This window comes from Sander lucioperca, chromosome 8 (assembly GCF_008315115.2).
Source record: "Sander lucioperca isolate FBNREF2018 chromosome 8, SLUC_FBN_1.2, whole genome shotgun sequence".
Taxonomy (NCBI): Eukaryota; Metazoa; Chordata; class Actinopteri; order Perciformes; family Percidae; genus Sander; species Sander lucioperca.
The window spans coordinates 32811911-32830786 of NC_050180.1; the positions used below are offsets into that span (position 1 = coordinate 32811911).

Below are 18876 nucleotides of genomic sequence, written 5' to 3' on the forward strand. Positions count from 1 at the left end.
TCATTTATTTCATCAACACTGCTACAGAAGTGGCCACGGGTTGATTGGACAGAAATAGGGTCATCATGTGAGTGGTAAAAATAGACTGGTGTGAAGCATGGCAGCATCGGAACAGTCATAAGGTTTGGAAATGTCACTGCTGCCGAAGGGCAAAGTTAGTTTTTTTTGGGCTTTTATCGACAAGATAGCTTTAAGACAAGAAAGGGGGGGGACACACACACGACATGCAGGAAAGGGCCGCGGGTCGGATTCGAACCCGGGCCGCTGCCAATGACTCTACATGGGACGCACACGAGAGGTCACCCCAAAAAGGGGCAAAACCTACTCTGTCTAACTACTCCTGGGGCGTGAGTCCGATTAGCATGAAAACTGGCATATAGACTCGGAGGACCCTCGTGACAAAAATTTATGAAAAGAATTTTAATAGCTAAAACAATGCGCAAGTTACAGAGGACCAACTTCCTGTAGGTGGGTGTCGCAACAGGAACGGTTGTATCTTGCACACGGCTATTCCGATGGACACAAAACTTAAGAGATTTGTTCCTCGTGTGCCATTGAGGCTGTGTGCCAAATATGGCGTCAATCGGCCTTTAGATGGCGCTGTTTTCATTTTTTTTTTATTAATTAGCAAATTCGCTTTGAGCAAAACCTTTTTTTTTTTTTTTAACTCCTCCTACAGCGTGAGTTCCATCTGCACAAAAATGTACACGTAGACTTGGTGGACCCTCATGACAAAAAGTTATCAAAAGAATTTTGATAGCTAACACAATGAGCAAGTTACAGAGGACCAACTTCCTGTAGGGGGCTGTTGAAACAGGAAGTTGCGTATCTTACCAAGATTTATTCCGATTGACACCAAACATGACACAGTTGTTCGGTATAGGGGCTTGAGCATCCATGCCAAATTTAGAGTGAACCGGCCATTAGATGGCGCTGTTAGAATTGTTCTTATTAATTAGCCACATCGTGATATATGGGAAACATACTTTGTCTAACTCCTCCTGGGCCGTGAGTCCAATCTGCACGAAGTTTTATTTGAACTCTTAAGGCTTCTGTGACCTTTGACCTGCACCGCTGAAGCTACTCCATGAAGAGTTAAAGTCATGCATTCAAAGCCTTAAGTTACTATGAACAGTAAAAGTACTCGGTGCAGTAAAAGGTTACCTGTCAGTGTTATCCTGTTATATCTGATGTTTCTGGATTGATATTACGTTGAACTTTGGATCTCAGCTAATGAACACGTCAAAAAGTGTTCATTTAGCCTCAAGGCGCACAGATGTGATATGAACAGACTTAAACAGAGGGTAACACTTTACTTAAAGGTACAGTTGTGTTCAAAATAATTGCAGTCCAACATCACTACCCTGATAAATCAATTTTTTTGGTAGAAGTGATATTTCTACATGGCAAATAATTTACTAGTAAGTGTTGTAGAGTCAGAAAACCAACAGACCCAACAGTCATGACATGCATGCTGCTCATGCTGCTCAGAAAAAACCGCGTTTGGCCCTATAACTCCCAAACCGTACATCGCACATTCAAAAACCATATATCTTCGCGTTCCCTGGATCCAGCTGAATCTCCTGATATAGGTCACGCCCATTTCCGCCCAGACTTTTATGATTATAGATATTAGCATGAAAACTGGCATATAGACTCGGAGGACCCTCGTGACAAAAATTTATGAAAAGAATTTTAATAGCTAAAACAATGCGCAAGTTACAGAGGACCAACTTCCTGTAGGTGGGTGTCGAAACAGGAACGGTTGTATCTTGCACACGGCTATTCCGATGGACACAAAACTTAAGAGATTTGTTCCTCGTGTGCCATTGAGGCTGTGTGCCAAATATGGCGTCAATCGGCCTTTAGATGGCGCTGTTTTCATTTTTTTTATTAATTAGCAAATTCGCTTTGAGCAAAACCTTTTTTTTTTTTTTTTAACTCCTCCTACAGCGTGAGTTCCAAAAGCAGTTAATTAGCCACATCGTGATATATGGGAAACATACTTTGTCTAACTCTTCCTGGGCCGTGAGTCCAATCTGCACGAAAACTTGGATATAGACTCGGTGCACCCTCGTGACTGAAAGTTATCAAAAGAATTTTGATAGCTAAAACAATGCGCAAGTTATGGAGGAACAACTTCCTGTAGGTGGCTGTTAAAACATGAACGGTTGTATTTTGGCAAAAGTTATTCCGATTTACATGAAACTTACAATGTGTGGTCTACATGTGATGTTGTGTCTGCCAGTACCCCCAACTGCAAGAAGGCGAGGGCCTGTTCATCGCTGCTTGCAGCTTTAATTGAATCTGTAATTGAAAGGGGCATGTTCAAAACAATAGCAGTGTTGTGTTCAATCAGTGAGGTGATTGATTCTGTGAAGAAACAGGTATCAATTATGGCCCTTATTTAAGGAAGGAAGGAAGCAAATGTTGTGCATGCTGGTTATAGTGCATTTCACACTGAAATACTCAGCAAAATGGGTCGTTCCAGACATTGCTCTGAGGAACAGTGGACTTTGATTAAAAAGTTGATTGGAGAGGGGAAAACTATAAAAAAAAATGTATAGGCTGCTCAGCCAAAATGATTTAAAATGCCTTGAAATGGCATCCAAAGCATGAACGATGTGGGAGAAAACGGTCAACTACCATTCGAATGGATCGAAGAATAGCCAAAATGACAAAGGCTCAACCAATGATCAGCTCCAGGAAAATCAGAGAAGACTTAAAGGCCAAATGCATTTTTTCTGCTATAGCGCCACCAGGTGGTGGAAGTGGGTGAATTGTTGCGCCTGAGGTCCTATCACACTATGCTCAGGAAAGCAAATATTTGAGTTACAACATAATCTATATCCACGACGTTCCATTTCCAGGATTGCTTCGTTGCCGCCCGAAATTCCGCCGGATTTCACTTATTTAGGCCGGATATCCGTTGCTTTGGGCTTTCTTTGTGTTGGCGTTCTAACCTCTGGTGGATTTCTGAGGACTGGTTAACTGCTCCTCAGATCTCTGCAGGGTAAATCCAGACAGCTAGCTAGACTATCTGTCCAATCTGAGTTTTCTGTTGCACGACTAAAACAACCTTTGACCGTACACGTGTTCCACCAAAACAAGTTCCTTCTCCTGCTTTAACGTCATTATTGGCACTTCAGTGATGCTTGGAGACATCAGCGCAGTGACGTTATAGCACACCCTCCTGTGTAATAACACTTAATTATACACGTAAGTCAATACAGTACATTTTAATGAGACTCAAAAACTGTGGATGCAAGTCCAATATTCTCTCCCATTTAGCTCCGTTTTTGGTCTTCACCAACTCCTAATATGTCTCTTTAGCTCCTAAATTTTAAAACAAAATTTTAAAAAAGTTTTCACCAGCTAGTCTCTAACTGTGCCTGTCTGCTGTTTGCTGCTGAGTAGGTAGTGTACGGTGGCTTTAAAAAGCACTGTTTGCAAACAAGTTCAACTTAAAGATGATGATATGTCAATGTTGTGTTCACAACTTGATTCCGCTGCCCCCAAGTGGCCAGAAAAATTAGTTGTTGCAGGTTTAAGTTAAATCCTAACGTGTTGGTGCCTCAAAATTAAATGTCGTATAACTTAAATTCCTGCTGAGTGAGAGGTTACGTGACAAAGTCCTGATCTGACAACAAAATAGTAGACTTTACCTCGGAGGGTTCGTCCTGGTTTCGACTGGACACCACGCAGAGACCTCACAGGTTTTCCTCAACATGTCAAACTTCACACATGATCCTGTCGTAATCCCTGCAGAAAGAAAACAAACAGTCCTGCATTTAAACTCGCCTGATTCTGTCACAACTGAGTTTGAAAAGTCGCAGGTTTGATTTCTGCAGCAGCTGATGTGAGGTGACAACAGCGTCAACTGTAACTCAAATCTAGACTAGTAGCAGAGAGCTGAGAGCTTTTGGCTGAAGCTAAAACTGCAACACATGAATGACACATTCCTCTGCTTCTTGTGGAAACAGGTGTCAACTAACCCACTCAGGACAAGGTAGGTGTTGCTGTAGTGAGTCCATCCAAAACCGATAAACTGAAGAAGAAAAATACATTTTTAAAGATTTTTTTTTGGGCTTTTTTGCCTTTAATTCATAGGACAGCTATAGACAGGAAAGGGGGAAGAGAGAGGGGAGACGACTTGCAGCAAAGGGCTGCGGGTTGGAATTGAACTAGGGCCACTGCGGTAAGGACTGAGCCTTGGTACATGGGGCACACATTCAACCAGATGACCCGTATCACAATAAAGTCAGTAAAGCTTCCAAAAAAAGGCTTGAGGTATGGAAGTAATCTGGTTACAGATCTGCTGCGTACAGTATACAAGGATTTACAGTAACCAGGTAACTATAAATAGGACTACATGTAAACCTGGTTTCTTGTGTGCGTGTAAATGTACTGAAGGAGAAGTGAGCGTACCGTGGCTCTGCTGATCCCAGCCTCCTTTCTCACAGTCCTTAATCTGTGCGACACAATTTGCCTTTAAGGGGAACCTGGAATATAAACACTGCTGCATAATAACAAAGGTTTGCCAACTTTACATGTGAGTCAATGTACCATTAGCAGCACTGAAACATTATACCACTTTAATAGATAAACGAATATTAATAATGATGATGAAGGAGCACCTCTGGCCATTTCTTCTGCTTCTGATTCTTCATCACAATGACATTGGTCACCACAAAGAAGGAGTTTTTGTCCTGAAAACAAAATCACATCATTTTTTGTTGTCCTCTTGGCTAAATACCCAAAACCCAGAGGACTGAGGCTATCTGTGGGGGTCTGCTGTAGTCCACCACATCCCAGACCTCATCCCCGACCCCAGGCAGCTGGGTCTGAGCTATACCCTGGGACAGGCTATACAAGGGACCTTATTTATGATATTTAGTGTCCCAAAAATTGGTTTTAGTACAGAATACAATTCCCAGTTGTTGGTATAGTTACTTCAAAAAAGTTGCAGTTGACTTTTACCGTAGTAACAGAATTGTTGTCACGTTTCTTTGAGTAAAACACTGGTCCGTCTCTATATGTCAGTCAGGGCCAGACTTGGTGGATGGATACAGAACCTGGATGTTTTTAAGGATGATGTCAGGACTAATTATCTCTTTATCTTCTTCTCCAGCCTCGTCTTCTTCTCCTTCCTCTTCACCAGTGGTAGACTGAATATACTCAAATACTAAAGTATAATTTTGAGTTGTTGCACCTTAGTATTTTCATTTTATGACACTTTGTTCCTCCATTACATTGCATTTCAAAGTGACATATTGTCCTTTCTTTACTCAACTACAGCTTTAGTTATTAGTTACTCTCAGATTAAGAATTTTCATACAAAACAGGATAATTTTATAATACATTGTTGTAAATTAACACAATGAGCTGTCAGGAAGGAGGATCAGAACTCAGGCGCAGTCTGGAGTAGGTGGTAAAGAATCTTATTTTATTGAAGCTGTGAGTGTGGGCTGGCAGAGGGGGTGCTGGGTCTGAAGTTGGCTGGACTGGCAGAGGGGGTGCTGGGTCCGAAGTTGGCCGGACTGGCAGAGGGGGTGCTGGGTCCGAAGTTGGCCGGACTGGCAGAGGGGGTGCTGGGTCCGAAGTTGGCCGGACTGGCAGAGGGGGTGCTGGGTCCGAAGTTGGCCGGACTGGCAGAGGGGGTGCTGGGTCCGAAGTTGGCCGGACTGGCAGAGGGGGTGCTGGGTCCGAAGTTGGCCAGACTGGCAGAGGGGGTGCTGGGTCCGAAGTTGGCTGGACTGGCAGAGGGGGTGCTGGGTCCGAAGATGGCTGGACTGGCAGAGGGGGTGCTGGGTCCGAAGATGGCTGGACTGGCAGAGGGGGTGCTGGGTCCGAAGATGGCTGGACTGGCAGAGGGGGTGCTGGGTCCGAAGATGGCTGGACTGGCAGAGGGGGTGCTGGGTCCGAAGATGGCTGGACTGGCAGAGAGGGTGCTGGGTCCGAAGTTGGCCGGACTGGCAGAGGGGGTGCTGGGCTGTGTTCCTCAGTGGGGCTGCAGACTTGATGTTCCAGTGCGCTATTGGCAGCAGAGGATTCCAAAGGTGGGTTATTTCTGAGAACAGAGATCTTCCAGTTAGTAACATCAGGGAGCGGAGCAGACAGGTAGGTACAAAAACAAGAAACTAGACTAGATACAAATCTCAAAGGCTGGTGAAAAAGCATACTCAGTGGTAAGCAACAATCCGGCAGGGAGAGGAAAGTCCGACTGGCATTTGAAGGCAGATGATGGAGCAGGATGAGTAGCAGGTGCGCTGATTGGAGTTGGTACCAGGTGTGGGGAGAATCAACAGGGGGGGCGTGTCCTCACTCTGTGGAAAATGTAGGCGGGAACAGAAACACAGACAGACAGACAAAAAAAAACACACACACACACTCACACACACACACACACACACACACACACACCAAACACACGGCAGGCATAACAAAATGACACACACACACACACACACACACTAGACTGTCACCGTGCAGAAGTCACGGCAGGCGGGGGTGTGACATGAGCTGCCTCTCGACTAGCTACAACAATACAATGCTGCTTACTCACCATCTGCAATAATAATTCACTTTCATAATGTATCATATATTGTCAACTTTTTATGAGTACTTTTACTTTTAATGGAGTATTTTTACACTGTGGTATTGCTACTTTAAAGGCATACTATGTAACTTTTCCCTCTTCGGTCCTCCTACAGGTTGTCTCATTAGAACTACAGCTCACTCGGCTGTAGTTCTAATGAGACAACCTGTAGGAGGACTGAAGAGGGAGAAGTTACATAGTATGCCTTTAACTTAAAAGATAAGTATAAAAAGCTCAATCAATGCAATGAAACAATGAAATGGGTTAGGCTGTTTACCTGTTATCATCATCATCATGAAGCATGAACCAAAAAAAGGAACATTCAGCAGCAGCAGGTGGGCTGGAACAGAGGCTCCTGTAGCGCCTCCTGGAGGGCACTCACCTTAGCAGATGCTGAAAAACTGGTTCATGCCTTTGTCTCCTCCAGACTGGATTACTGTAACGCACTTCTCATCGGAATCCCTAACAAAAGCCTGCAGAGACTACACTATGTTCAGAATAGTGCTGCAAGGATCTAGCCTGGTCCTACCAGACTCTCTCAAGTGTTAACTTCCTTGAAGGCAGGTACTCTGTTGAAGTTTAAAACTATTGGATCTGCCCAGAGCCACTCTGGTAGCCTGGCCCCGCCCTCCTACGTACTGTCTGGGACCAGGCTAACAAGAGGGGAGACGACAACAACAATCGGCTTAGCATCGCTAGCGTTAGCCTTAGCCAACTCCTTCACCACTAACAGAGCGAGCTGGAAAATCAAACATTTCCCGAAACCCCGTGCAGAGGAGGGCCACAACGTCATGGCCACCAACAAAACTCAGCAAAGATTATTCTTGCTCGGGCTTTAACTTCTGGATATTCGGCAGCATTGCCACAACAAACTCGCCGAAGGTTACTGAACCTCAACGTCATCGTTCTCAGCCACTCCCTCTGTTCGCTGATTGGACCTGTTAAAATTTGATCGGAGAAAACCCAAAAATATACTGCAAACCCAGACGTAGTACTGAAGGAAAATGAAAATTGAGCGGAAGTCGTAGGAGGGCGGAGCCAGGCTAGCAAGGATCCTGGTGAGAGTGTGAAAATAAGACCACATCACACCCATTCTCCAGTCACTTCACTGGCTTCCTGGTTCTGCCAGGATTGAATATAATCCTTACCCTCCAGTGCATCTATGGAAATGCCCCCCCCCCCATCTGAAAGAACTACTCACCCCTCTAAATACAACTCGATCCCTCCGTTCAACAAACTCAAACCGCCTCCTTCTCCCCAAGACTGAGCTCAGCACCGTGGGTGATCGGGCTTTCTGTTCTGCCGCTCCTCGGATTTGGAACGCCCTCCCCGACCATCTGAGAGCACCTCAAACTATTGAGACTTTTAAAAAACGACTAAAAACATTTCTATTTAGCAGAACTTTTGAGTTTTAATTAACCCCGCAAGACGCTGCGCTGTCTATTTGTATTTTATATTGATGTTTTTACCATGCTTTTATGATCTTAACTGTAGCACTTTGAGATTTGCTCCAAAAGTAAAGTGTATTACAAATAAAATATATTATTAAATCTATTATTAAGTCTCCTCGGGACTCAGGAGCTAGTCCACCTGTGATCCACTACTCTAATCCAGTGTTTCTCAAATGGGGGTACTTTGGAGAACTGCAGGGGGCACGTGACATTTTTTGCAAAATGTTTTTCAGTTACAAGACTGTAGTTACTTCTACTGTCTTTTTTTTTTACAAGTTTGTCGCTTTTTTCTAAGTTTTTGTCGCTGTTTCTGAAGTTTGTCACCTTTTTTTTGAAGGTTTTGTCGCTTGTTTTGACCTATTCTTGCCTTTCTTCCTTTACTTTTTTCTACTGTCTTTTTTTCTTTGAAGTTATTTTTTAAAGATTATTTTTGGGTCATTTTCAGCCTTTATTTCTACAGGACAGCTGAAGACATGAAAGGGGAGAGAGAGGGGGAATGACATGCAGCAAAGGGCTGCAGGTCGGAGTCAAACCCAGGCCTGCCGCCTCTTTACTTCAGTTTTGTCAAATCTGAAATGTTTGCCGTCTCCCTCAATTACCTCTCTCTGTTTGATGCCATTTTTTTGATTGCTCTCATATTCTCTTAAATGATATATGTTAACAAATCTGAGTTTGGGTGACCTGACTGGCATTGGCCCGTAGCCAAGATTTAACATATCTGGGCTATCTGAGTTGCAGCATAACTCAGAGATATTCTCCATCTTCTTCACATCTATTTCCTTCCTCTCTACCTTCAGTCTTTGCTTCCTCACTTCCTTCTCCACCTTAAATTCTTGTCTGCGTTTGTACAAGATCAGGTCCCTCCTTTGGTCAAGCAGCTGTTCTTTTTCTGCCATTTCCTTTGGATTTATGAGGGGACCTGTAACCAACAGCATATGAAAGGTTAAGTCTGGAGTCCAGTTGTACACTCGCACCCCTCCCAAAAGGAAATAGGCAACATATTTGTTTTGTTGCAAGTTGTTAAAAATATATGTTGGCCTGGCGCCATAAGTGAGATAAGAGCTATCTTAGCTTAACTGAGTATGTTTCCTTTGTCCTCTGATGATAATTAAATAAGATAAATAAATTAGTTTTTACATAGTGGTGTTGGACCTTTTACTAGTGAAGAAATTCAATACTTGTTCCACCACTGATCTACTGTGATCAAAAGGAGGCTATACATATACCTGTATGACATTTTATGTGACAAAACGTAAGTTTACTTTCTTACCATGACGCAGGAGGTAGCACTCATCCACATGGGTTGATTGGATTTTCCTGGCAAGGCGATCTATCTTGCGATTGAGCCTCCAAATGTATATTCTTGAAAGCAGACCAAACGTTTTCGTCTCCTTCTCCTGGTTCTTTCTCTTCATCTTTTCACATCTCTCTCTTTCTCTTTTTAAACCATCCTTCTCCAAACGCTGCTTTTCTCTTTCAATGATCTTCCTCTCCTTTCTCACACTCAGATTGATAGATAAAGGGCTCTCAGCCCTTCTTTCTTGCTGCCGCCTTGGAGTAGAAGGCTGCTTGTCTTCAGAGGATGAAGACGGAGGGCTCTCAAACCTTCGTACTCGCTGTCTGGTGGAAGAAGGCTGGTCGTCTTCAGAAGATGAAGACGGAGGGCTCTCACCTCTCCATGCTTGCTTCCGCCTTGGAGTAGAAGGCTGCTTGTCTTCAGAGGATGAAGAGGAAGGGCTCTCACCCCTTCGTATTTGCTGCCTGGTGGTAGAGGGCTTGTTTTCTGCACAAGACAAAGGGCTCTCACCCTTTCGCCTGTGCTCCTTCCTGTTGGTGCCTACGTAGAACAAAGAGCTCACATCCTTTCGCTTGTGCTCCTTCATGTTGGTGCCTACGTAGAACAAAGAGCTCACATCCTTTCGTTCTTGCTGCCTGGTGGAAGAAGGCTGGTCGTCTTCAGAAGATGAAGACGGGAGGCTCTCACCTCTCCATGCTTGCTTCCGCCTTGGAGTAGAAGGCTGCTTGTCTTCAGAGGATGAAGAGGAAGGGCTCTCAAACCTTCGTACTCGCTGTCTGGTGGAAGAAGGCTGGTCATCTTCAGAAGATGACGACGGAGGGCTCTCACCTCTCCATGCTTGCTTCCGCCTTGGAGTAGAAGGCTGCTTGTCTTCAGAGGATGAAGAGGAAGGGCTCTCACCCCTTCGTATTTGCTGCCTGGTGGTAGAGGGCTTGTTTTCTGCACAAGACAAAGGGCTCTCACCCTTTTGCCTGTGCTCCTTCATGATGGTAGAAGGGTTGGTGCCCACGCTGAACAAAGAGCTCACATCCCTTCGTTCTTGCTGCCTGGTGATAGAGGGCTTGTTTTCTGCACAAGACAAAGGGCTCTCACCCTTTTGCCTGCGCTCCTTCATGATGGTAGAAGGGTTGGTGCCTCCACTAGACGAAGGTCTCTCACCCCTTCGTCCGTGCTCCCTCAAGATGGTGGGAGGGTTGAGGTCTTCAGGAGACGAAGGTCTCTCACTCCTTCGTTTGGACTTCTTCTTCGAAGAGTCCATATCTCCTGAAGACCGAGGTCTTGCAAAGAATTTTAGTCCAAAAATGGATCTAAACATTTTCTCGATGATTTCTCGTTTGTATACTGGCGTTGTGAAACTGCAAGTACAAACACACAAACACACACAGCAGTTACTTCACTGATCACATTATTGTTTCAAGCAGCACACTAAGCAGGTTATTTCACTTAACTAAACCTTCTAACTGAACTTAAATAAACTGAGAAATATGTATCTGGTCACACATCATTATTGCACTGTGCTTGATAAAAGAAATTGCAAAAAGTCTGCCACAAATATCACTTAGAATAATAATAATAATAATAATAATAATAATAATAATAATATTATTATTATTATTATTATTATTATTATTATTATTATTATTATAATTATACTTATATTATATAGACTTCAGACTACAGTAATGTACTTTCAAATAAATCAATCAAGTATTAATGTATGTCTGACACATATACAGTACATATATCCATTGACATACTATAGCTGCAGCTAGCAGGCTACAGCAGTGACGGACTGGGATCAAAAAGCGGGCCTGGCATTTGCAACACACAGCCCTCTTTTCAAACCACACCAACCCATAGAAATAAAAATGGATAGAAAGGCCATTTCTAATCAAATCAACGTAGCAGAAAGGTGTACCATTAAAATAGTAACGTATAAACTTCAATAAACAGTGGAGTCGTAACGTTACGAGGCAGAGAGCCAGCCGCTAAATGAGTCAAATTAACTTCATGCCATTTTATTTCTATGCACAAATGTCATAAAACATACCAAAAAAACCCCATAAAAAGCAAAAATGTGCCGACAACAGTTTAACATCTTAAAGCATCTGCAGACCACTAGGTGGCGGTGCTACGACATGGCCCGCTCCACTAAAGGCACAGCCACCACAAATACACCGGCTCGACGTTAAAGCACAGTAGCTAGCTAGCTAACTAGCGACATCATACAACAGCTCCACCAAAACACGGAAAGAGCAATGCACGGCCACAGTTCAACAGTTTCACCAAAATATGCAGCTGCTAACGTTAATATTAGCTAGCTGTAGCAACACACTCTTTTTGTTTGGAAAATAAATCACTTAATTTAACATATTTTTCACCGGAAGCCAACCGTGCTATCTTTGTTTTCTCTCTCTTTTTCTCTTTCATTTTCAAAAACATTTTGAAACTATCATAGACTTTTATTGTAGTTGCTCGCTCTCGCCGTTCACGGGTACATGGTACTGTAAACATTTCCATGGCAACAGTGACTTGGACCAAACAATGACGTCGTTGTAACGCTTAGGATTGTGGGTAGTGTCGTTTTTCTCCATATGATCGCGAATAAAAATAACTTTTTGAAAAATAACAAGACAAATTATTGTTGTTATTTGATTCAAATAATAACAATAATATATATATTATATATATATATATATATTCATATATATATATTCATCAGTAGCGGCCCATAGTGGCCCATAGAGACAATATTTCTACTATTAGTAAGAATAATAAAAATAATAAAAACACTACAGTGAAAGCTGTGTTTTCTACGACTAGCTCAAAAGACACCTTCACTGTAACACAACAAGACATTTCTGTTTTACATCAACAACCCACAGATAATTTTAAAACAGGACGTATTTAGTCATACCTTTGAGAAATAATCTTTAATTCACATGTGATCTGTGATAGAAGCTGCAGAATGTCACAAGTGCTGGGACTGCAAACCTCTTAGTCAATTTAAAGTGTCCTCGAGGGCAAGGAAACACTACACATGCAGTCAATCTTGTGCACATGCAATTTAGGCAACACGTAATGCAACATTTAATAATTAAAATTGTTTTGTGCAAGAGACAAAGTACATTTGCAGCTTCTGATCACAGACAGCACATCTGATAGCTGGAATATAACTGATAAAAAAAGATATTTATTTGACAGAAACATGTGAGGAAAGCAAATGTACTCCTTCCCCAACACAATACGGCTCTACTAAACAGAAAGAGTTGAGTAAAAAAGTAGTTTTAGCTCTGCTGTAAAGTGCGACTTACCTTTCCAAAGGGTTGTGTGGAAAAGGACTGGAACTCTGTGTGCTGCTGTAGAATAGACTAGGCGTTCTAGTTCTGTTGTTTTGTTTTTGTTTTTAAATAAAAGCAGAGGTTGAGTCTACCGTTGCGCAAAGTCTACGTTCAGTTACGCGTTCTGATTCGTCGACTGACCGTAGACTCCCCCAATTAAATCGCTCCGTTTGTCTGTAGACTACCAATTGGAAACGTAGGATTGCCGACCGCAGACTACCAATCACACGCCGACATTCAAAGCTGAACCTGCCGCTGCGGTCAACGGAGGTCTCCGGTGAACGAACATAGCCTTCAGTAGATCTGGTAAGTGTGAATGAAATAATTCTTAATAACACTCACGGCTTATATTTTTACTAAGCCTGAAATAATTAATTCTTCATTACACTCACTGTTTGTACTGCCCAGTTGATTTTTTTGATCGTTTGGGAAAGCTAATGGTATCAACTAAAGCTAGCTATAAGTTAACTAAAAGTCCCGTTGACAAGGTAACGTTAACGTTAAAGTTACCGCTAATCGTTAATTAAAATATTCTCAGCTGAGTCATTTTAAGTAATACATTCAATTGTATTTGTTGTGTATCCACTACGGAATAATAGCGTACGCCGGTTACCTTAACGCAGGGGTGGCGAACCTGTGGCTCTTGAGCCGTATGCGGCTCTTTGCCTGCTCCTGTGAGGCTCTCACTGTGTGGCTGGGGGATGTGTCATTGGTTGATTGTTGTTTTTAACTTTTCTGAAACATACAGTATTTCAGATAAGTAAAAAAAAAAACACATTTGAATGCATCTGCCAATACATTTGCCAATTATTTTAAAATGGAAAATAATGCAGCAGAGTTTTGAGGACAGATTCTGCAACCTGAGGATAAACAGCAGCCACAGATCACCTTCCTCGTTAACCCTTTCACTGCTGAATCTGACTGTTTGAAAGCCCCTTTAGTAACAGATGAGTGAGAGAGTTGCTTCGAGTGGCCACAACCGAGTTCTAGCAAGACCTGAAAGGGATTGTGGATAACAAAGACTGTCAGGTTTCTCACTGAGTCAATCTAAGTGAGAAAAAAAACTATGAAAACTGCTATGTATTATGACTGTCATCAGATCTGGAAGACACTGTTGCTGTTGTAGTGTGGACGTGCATGTGTTGTGTGGCTTTTTGCTATGGTGCGTTTTTTTTTTGTGGCTCTTTATGCTGAACTGGTTGGCCACCCCTGCCTTAACGGTACTGCTAACGTTAGTTAGCTAAATGTCAGTGTCTCGGTCAAATCTCTGTCCTCGGCCTACGTTAACGTAACTCGGAGGCCTTTTAAATTAGGCTAGTGTATTTGTTAAACACTAACGTTACGACAATATTTCTATCGAATAACGTTACAGTAGACCGGGGGCGACCCTCCTCAGATACCTTCAGATTTCATTCATCATTCATTACCGTTACAGTAACGTTAACGTTACTAACTTGTCATGACAGACAAACCATAGTGGAAAAATCATGTTGTAGAGTAAAGTTGTTGTTGCTGTCACAACACTATTTACTAAAGAAAGAATCCCTCATTATACACTACACTACACAAAGCTGTAGTCAGCCTAGTTGTCATTAAATTCCATAACTACTGGTTGAAAAATCATGTTGTAGAGTAAAGTTATTGTTGCTGTAATTATTTGAGTTATTGTTGCTTTCACAAAACATTAACTTTTTACATATTACTAACCTAATTCATGTTTCTGTTCATGCTGTAACAGCATGTGCCATCTCAGGAATGCATTTCATCAAATAGAAATTGTCAGATAGACATGTTTTACTGGCAACTTTTGGGGCAAAGGATTTTTTAACTGATTTTGAGTGTAAATATGGCATACAAACTTTTGCCAGAGGGAAATGGGCTGAAAAGTGGATAACATGTATTGTAATAACATTCAGAAGTTATATGAACTCTACCTCAAAGTTATCTTGATCTGAAGAGCTGTAATCAGGGTTGAGCAGTTGTCATCCTGCTCTGACACTTCCTCCTCGCTGTGTGATAAAAGGGTATCAATGACCTTTTGTACACTAACATGCATTGTCATATTAGAAACTGAATACATAATATAAAATAATGTTAAAATAAAACTAATAGTGTTGTGCTGTTACTGTGTCTAAGTGTATTTCAGCATCTGTAAGTGAAGATGGCAACCCCAGTAATCCGCGTCGTCAACCCAGAGGCCCCTGCACACCGTCAACAGGCCGTACTGATGGCGACTATCTTCCAGGACAGCGCCCTGACACACGCAGAGAAGCTCCTTCGAGCAGAGGGCATCCTGCACCATGGCGTCAGCTGTGCCGGGGAAAGCTGCTAGTCCCTTTTGGCCAGTATGACAATGCACCCTTCCACTGGCTTGTCGCAAATGATGTGGGATACATGAAGTAGTAAGCATATTATATTCAATACCATTGTTGGCTGTGCATTTTTTTGATTGCATGTTTAAAATAAATATCTGTTTAACACAAAACTACTTTATTCAGTGTTTATTATATATAAGTAGGGTATAAGTACCATACAAACCCACAACAAACTATTCATTCTACTATTCAAATACCGTTTTTTACTGTGTAGATGTTTAACCTACTTGTCACATAAGTAGAACTTTTTAATGTAAGCCAATCAGATTTGTCAATATGAAGTTGTTGAAGCACATGTATGACATGTGCCTGCTGATACCAAGGTGCAATAAAACTGAAGATATATCTTAAAATATTACTTAAGAACTACTTTTTCTTTTGAAATCAAACTGAGTTTCAGCATGCGAGCAAACAGGCCACATGCTCTATCATTACAGTCGCTGCACAGTGTGGTTCATACGTGTTTACAGGGAGGGAACAATGTGAAATCTCTCATTTCTGCAATGTTCACACACTACAAATGAGTGAGCACAACAGCAATTAATTACATAAATATATATATATATATAACAGACAATACAATTTCAAATCACGCCACAATTATACCAACAACAAAAAGAAGACTCAGGTATTTGTATAGATCACACAGGGGCAAATAGCTCAGTCAAAGCATTTACAACCTGATGTGCCCTTCTGCAACACCTTCAACGTACTTTTGAAAACATTTAAAGAGAAGTCCCAGCAGCAGCAAACATAGAAGCCTTTCTTTTGCATTTCAAGACGGACATTGAGGACAGAGAGATAGAGTAAGTCTTGCGAATATGTCACAGAGTGGAGACAGGAGCCTCCAGCATTTTTCAGATGGATAAATGTACATAGATATGAAGGAAGCAAGAATTGCCTTTTAAATAAGGCAAGGCCAGCGATTAAGTTTCCTGATTGACAAAGCCGGCCGACCAGCACCAGCACACAGGGAGCAATGGTGAGTTAGGGCCTGAGATTTAAGATAAACCTTAGTGCTCCATGGTATCTAAGGAGTGAAGCCATTAATAAGATGCATACATATGTTAAAACATCGCCGTAGTCAATCACAGACAAAAAGTAGCAGCAACAAGCTTAGAAAGAAAAGCATGACTATTTCTGCAATAAAAACCAAGCCTCGCATTACAAGGCATGTTGGAAGTTTACCTTTTTTATGCATTAATAACAAAGCAAAAAAGCTGGTCACTTTTTCAAATGCCATTTATGAAATGAATGTGAAAACAGATATAAATTGGTTATAAACACCGAGACATTAGACTTTCATTACACCTAAAATGTTCTCACTTTAACTGGGGCAGTATAGATTAAACATCTGAAAAAGTCCAGTCATTTTATGAAAAAAGGTAGAACAAACAGAAGCAAACTCAACTGATTTTGTATCCTCAATATGTCCTGAGTAAGGGAAAAAAAGGCCTGAAGAATCCCATTAGGGGAAAGTTTCGAAAAAAAGACCCAAATATAGCCTATTCATACGCCTATTCCTTCTTTTTCTCATGTGAATAGGGTAAAAACTTTAACCTTTAGATATCACCATGAAAATTACTGAGTTGATTACTTACATCAAGACAAACAAAAAGTGTATTACAAGTTTTTTGAAATTGTTTGTTGACATAGGCAAACGGTGCATAATCTAATTACGTCCAAGTAATGTTACAGAAAGTGTGAATTCAACCAAAAGGGTTTTGTGAAGTTTTGCCTTTCCAAATATAGAAACAAAGACTTATAGTTACGACTATATTTTAAAATAAAAGTACTTTTTCAACGCCAGAATGGGTGGCAAACAGAGTAAGACACACGTCCCAGGGGGACCAATAGTGGATGTGATGATTATTATTTTTTTCTTTTTTTTTCTCACCAAAATGCAAAAGTCAACGAAATTGTTGTGCAGACGAGGACAGGAATTGAAGTGTTTTTGTGTATTATTTTACTTTTATGGTTCCAGATTTCATTGTGTGGGTTTTACTAAGAAACCAGCCTTTTACGAATACGTACATGAATACATAGAGGCAGAAGGAAGTACTTTAAAGCAGCGTTTATTAATTATTATTGCAGAGATGGGGTTTGGGGCTGGGTCTGTGGGACTGTTTCTGGGGGATGAGTCTGAAGGAAGAACAGGAGACAAGGGTAAGGAGAATGCAGAAGACACAAGGTAGGTAAAATAAAAAGTGGCTGGATCAAGCAATCAAATTACGTACACAATGCACCACTAGAGAATCTCATCTTCATTGAATCCATGCAGGAGAAACAAAAGAAAATCTTTCTTACCTGAGTGACAGCTTAGTGACAGTTGATTGACAGTTGAGTGGACCTTGAATGAATGACTGAATCTGTGCCCCTTATGGTGACATTTGTTTGCCTCTATAGTCTTTTACTGTAAGATGTCAACAAGATTATACAAGACATTTTCACCTGGCTATATCCAATGTTTAGATATGTTGTGGTATTTATGCAAATTAGCGCATACATTATTATGCACCGTTTGCTCATGTTATCAAAAATTTCAAAAAACTTGTACTACATTTTTTGTTTGTCTTGATGTAAGTAATCAACTCAGTAATTTTCATGGTGATATCTAAAGGTTAAAGTTTTTACCCTATTCACGTGAGAAAAAGAAGGAATAGGCGGATGAATAGGCTATATTTGGGTCTTTTTCGAAACTTTCCCCTAATGGGATTCTTCGGGGCCTTTTTTTCCTTACTCAGGACATATTGAGGATACAAAATCAGTTGAGTTTGCTTCTGTTGCAATTTGTTCTTGGTTGACCCCCATTTTGGCTTAAAATGACTGGACTAAAAAGCGATGTTGGTGGGCTTAATAAGCACATTTACACTGTATAATTTGAGCGTGCTTGACAAGCGCCAGTCAGAGGTCGCAAACCCACATTGTAAGGGAGAGGTGGGGAACCGGTGGGTGAAAGACCTCCTCGCTGAATACACTGAGAGCTTCCCACAAATCTCCTCACCTCGAAGCCAACATCAACAGGTGCATCTACGGCCAAAGAGGGTTCGAGGATCGCACCTTCCAGGAGATGTGGGAGCTCTACAGTCAGTACAATAAACAAAAAGACAGGCCAGGCGACTACAGCGAGGAGCAGAGGGAGGTAATACAAAAGGCCTCCAATTCTGTGAGGAGATGGCTCAACACACCAGTCACCCACATCACCAGCGTGCAGATGAAGAGGTTCCAGAAATACAAGAAATACATCAGGGACAAAGAACAAGTAAGTGTTGATTTGACTATTTATTTGTCATGAAAGAAGAAGAGCGGGATAGCTAATGACTACAATTTGTTAATTTTTTATGATATTTTAAGCAATTGGATAAATGTGTATGTTTGCTTTTGGTATTTAAAAACTAGTAAATCATAACATTACATTTGTGGTCCAGCAACCGCAGGCAAGCTCCTCCAAGAAGGATCGTTCCTTATGGCCAGGTGATGAGACTGAACTGTTAGCTGTAAGCCAGGCTGTGGAAGGTAAGTGAGATCAAAGTCAAAGTATCTTTATTAGTCTCTCCAAGGAGAAATTTGTTTTGGACACTGGGAGAAATTGCTGCGAGAGTTACCACAGAAACACACAACAAGCACAGGGTTAAAACAATTAAAAGACAAATGTACAGTAAACATTTGGGCTACTCAAAGAGCTATGCAAATTGCAAATTACCATTTTCTATACTTGTGCAAAAAAGCCATCCTTCCTACATTCTTCTGTTCTCCCATACATGCCTTACAAACACTCATTCCTACGTCCATAAGCATCCATGCATTCAGTCAT

The 18876-nt window shown here is 41.6% G+C and overlaps 2 protein-coding genes across 2 annotated transcripts; both read right to left on the reverse strand.

The window, feature by feature from the left end:
* Positions 1-4780: 4780 nt before the first annotated feature.
* On the reverse strand, positions 4781-6891 carry LOC116048934 (constitutive coactivator of peroxisome proliferator-activated receptor gamma-like). Its single transcript, XM_036004449.1, has 3 exons — positions 6876-6891; positions 6183-6320; positions 4781-6070 (listed from the first exon to the last, which is right to left on the reverse strand). The coding sequence occupies exons 1-3, from the start codon at positions 6889-6891 to the stop codon at positions 5442-5444; spliced, it is 783 nt and encodes a 260-aa protein (XP_035860342.1). The 3' UTR covers positions 4781-5441.
* A 1618-nt stretch (positions 6892-8509) lies between these two features.
* LOC116048794 (hepatoma-derived growth factor-related protein 2-like) lies at positions 8510-12724 on the reverse strand. Its single transcript, XM_031298068.2, has 4 exons — positions 12661-12724; positions 10264-10701; positions 9320-9981; positions 8510-8968 (listed from the first exon to the last, which is right to left on the reverse strand). Exons 2-4 carry the CDS (start codon positions 10659-10661, stop codon positions 8577-8579), a joined length of 1452 nt encoding a protein of 483 aa, XP_031153928.1. The 5' UTR covers positions 10662-10701; positions 12661-12724; the 3' UTR covers positions 8510-8576.
* Positions 12725-18876: the final 6152 nt, after the last annotated feature.

Coding starts and splice junctions, on each gene's coding strand:
- LOC116048794 (XM_031298068.2), bottom strand. CDS start 10,661: ATGTTTAGATCCATTTTTGGACTAAAATTCTTTGCAAGACCTCGGTCT. Junction 9,982..10,263: donor AACAAGCCCTCTACCACCAG/GCAGCAAATACG, acceptor TTCTTCCACCAG/GCAGCAAGAACGAAAGGATG. Junction 8,969..9,319: donor GTGCTACCTCCTGCGTCATG/GTAAGAAAGTAA, acceptor TGTTGGTTACAG/GTCCCCTCATAAATCCAAAG.
- LOC116048934 (XM_036004449.1), bottom strand. Junction 6,071..6,182: donor GGATTGTTGCTTACCACTGA/GTATGCTTTTTC, acceptor CTCTGTTCTCAG/AAATAACCCACCTTTGGAAT.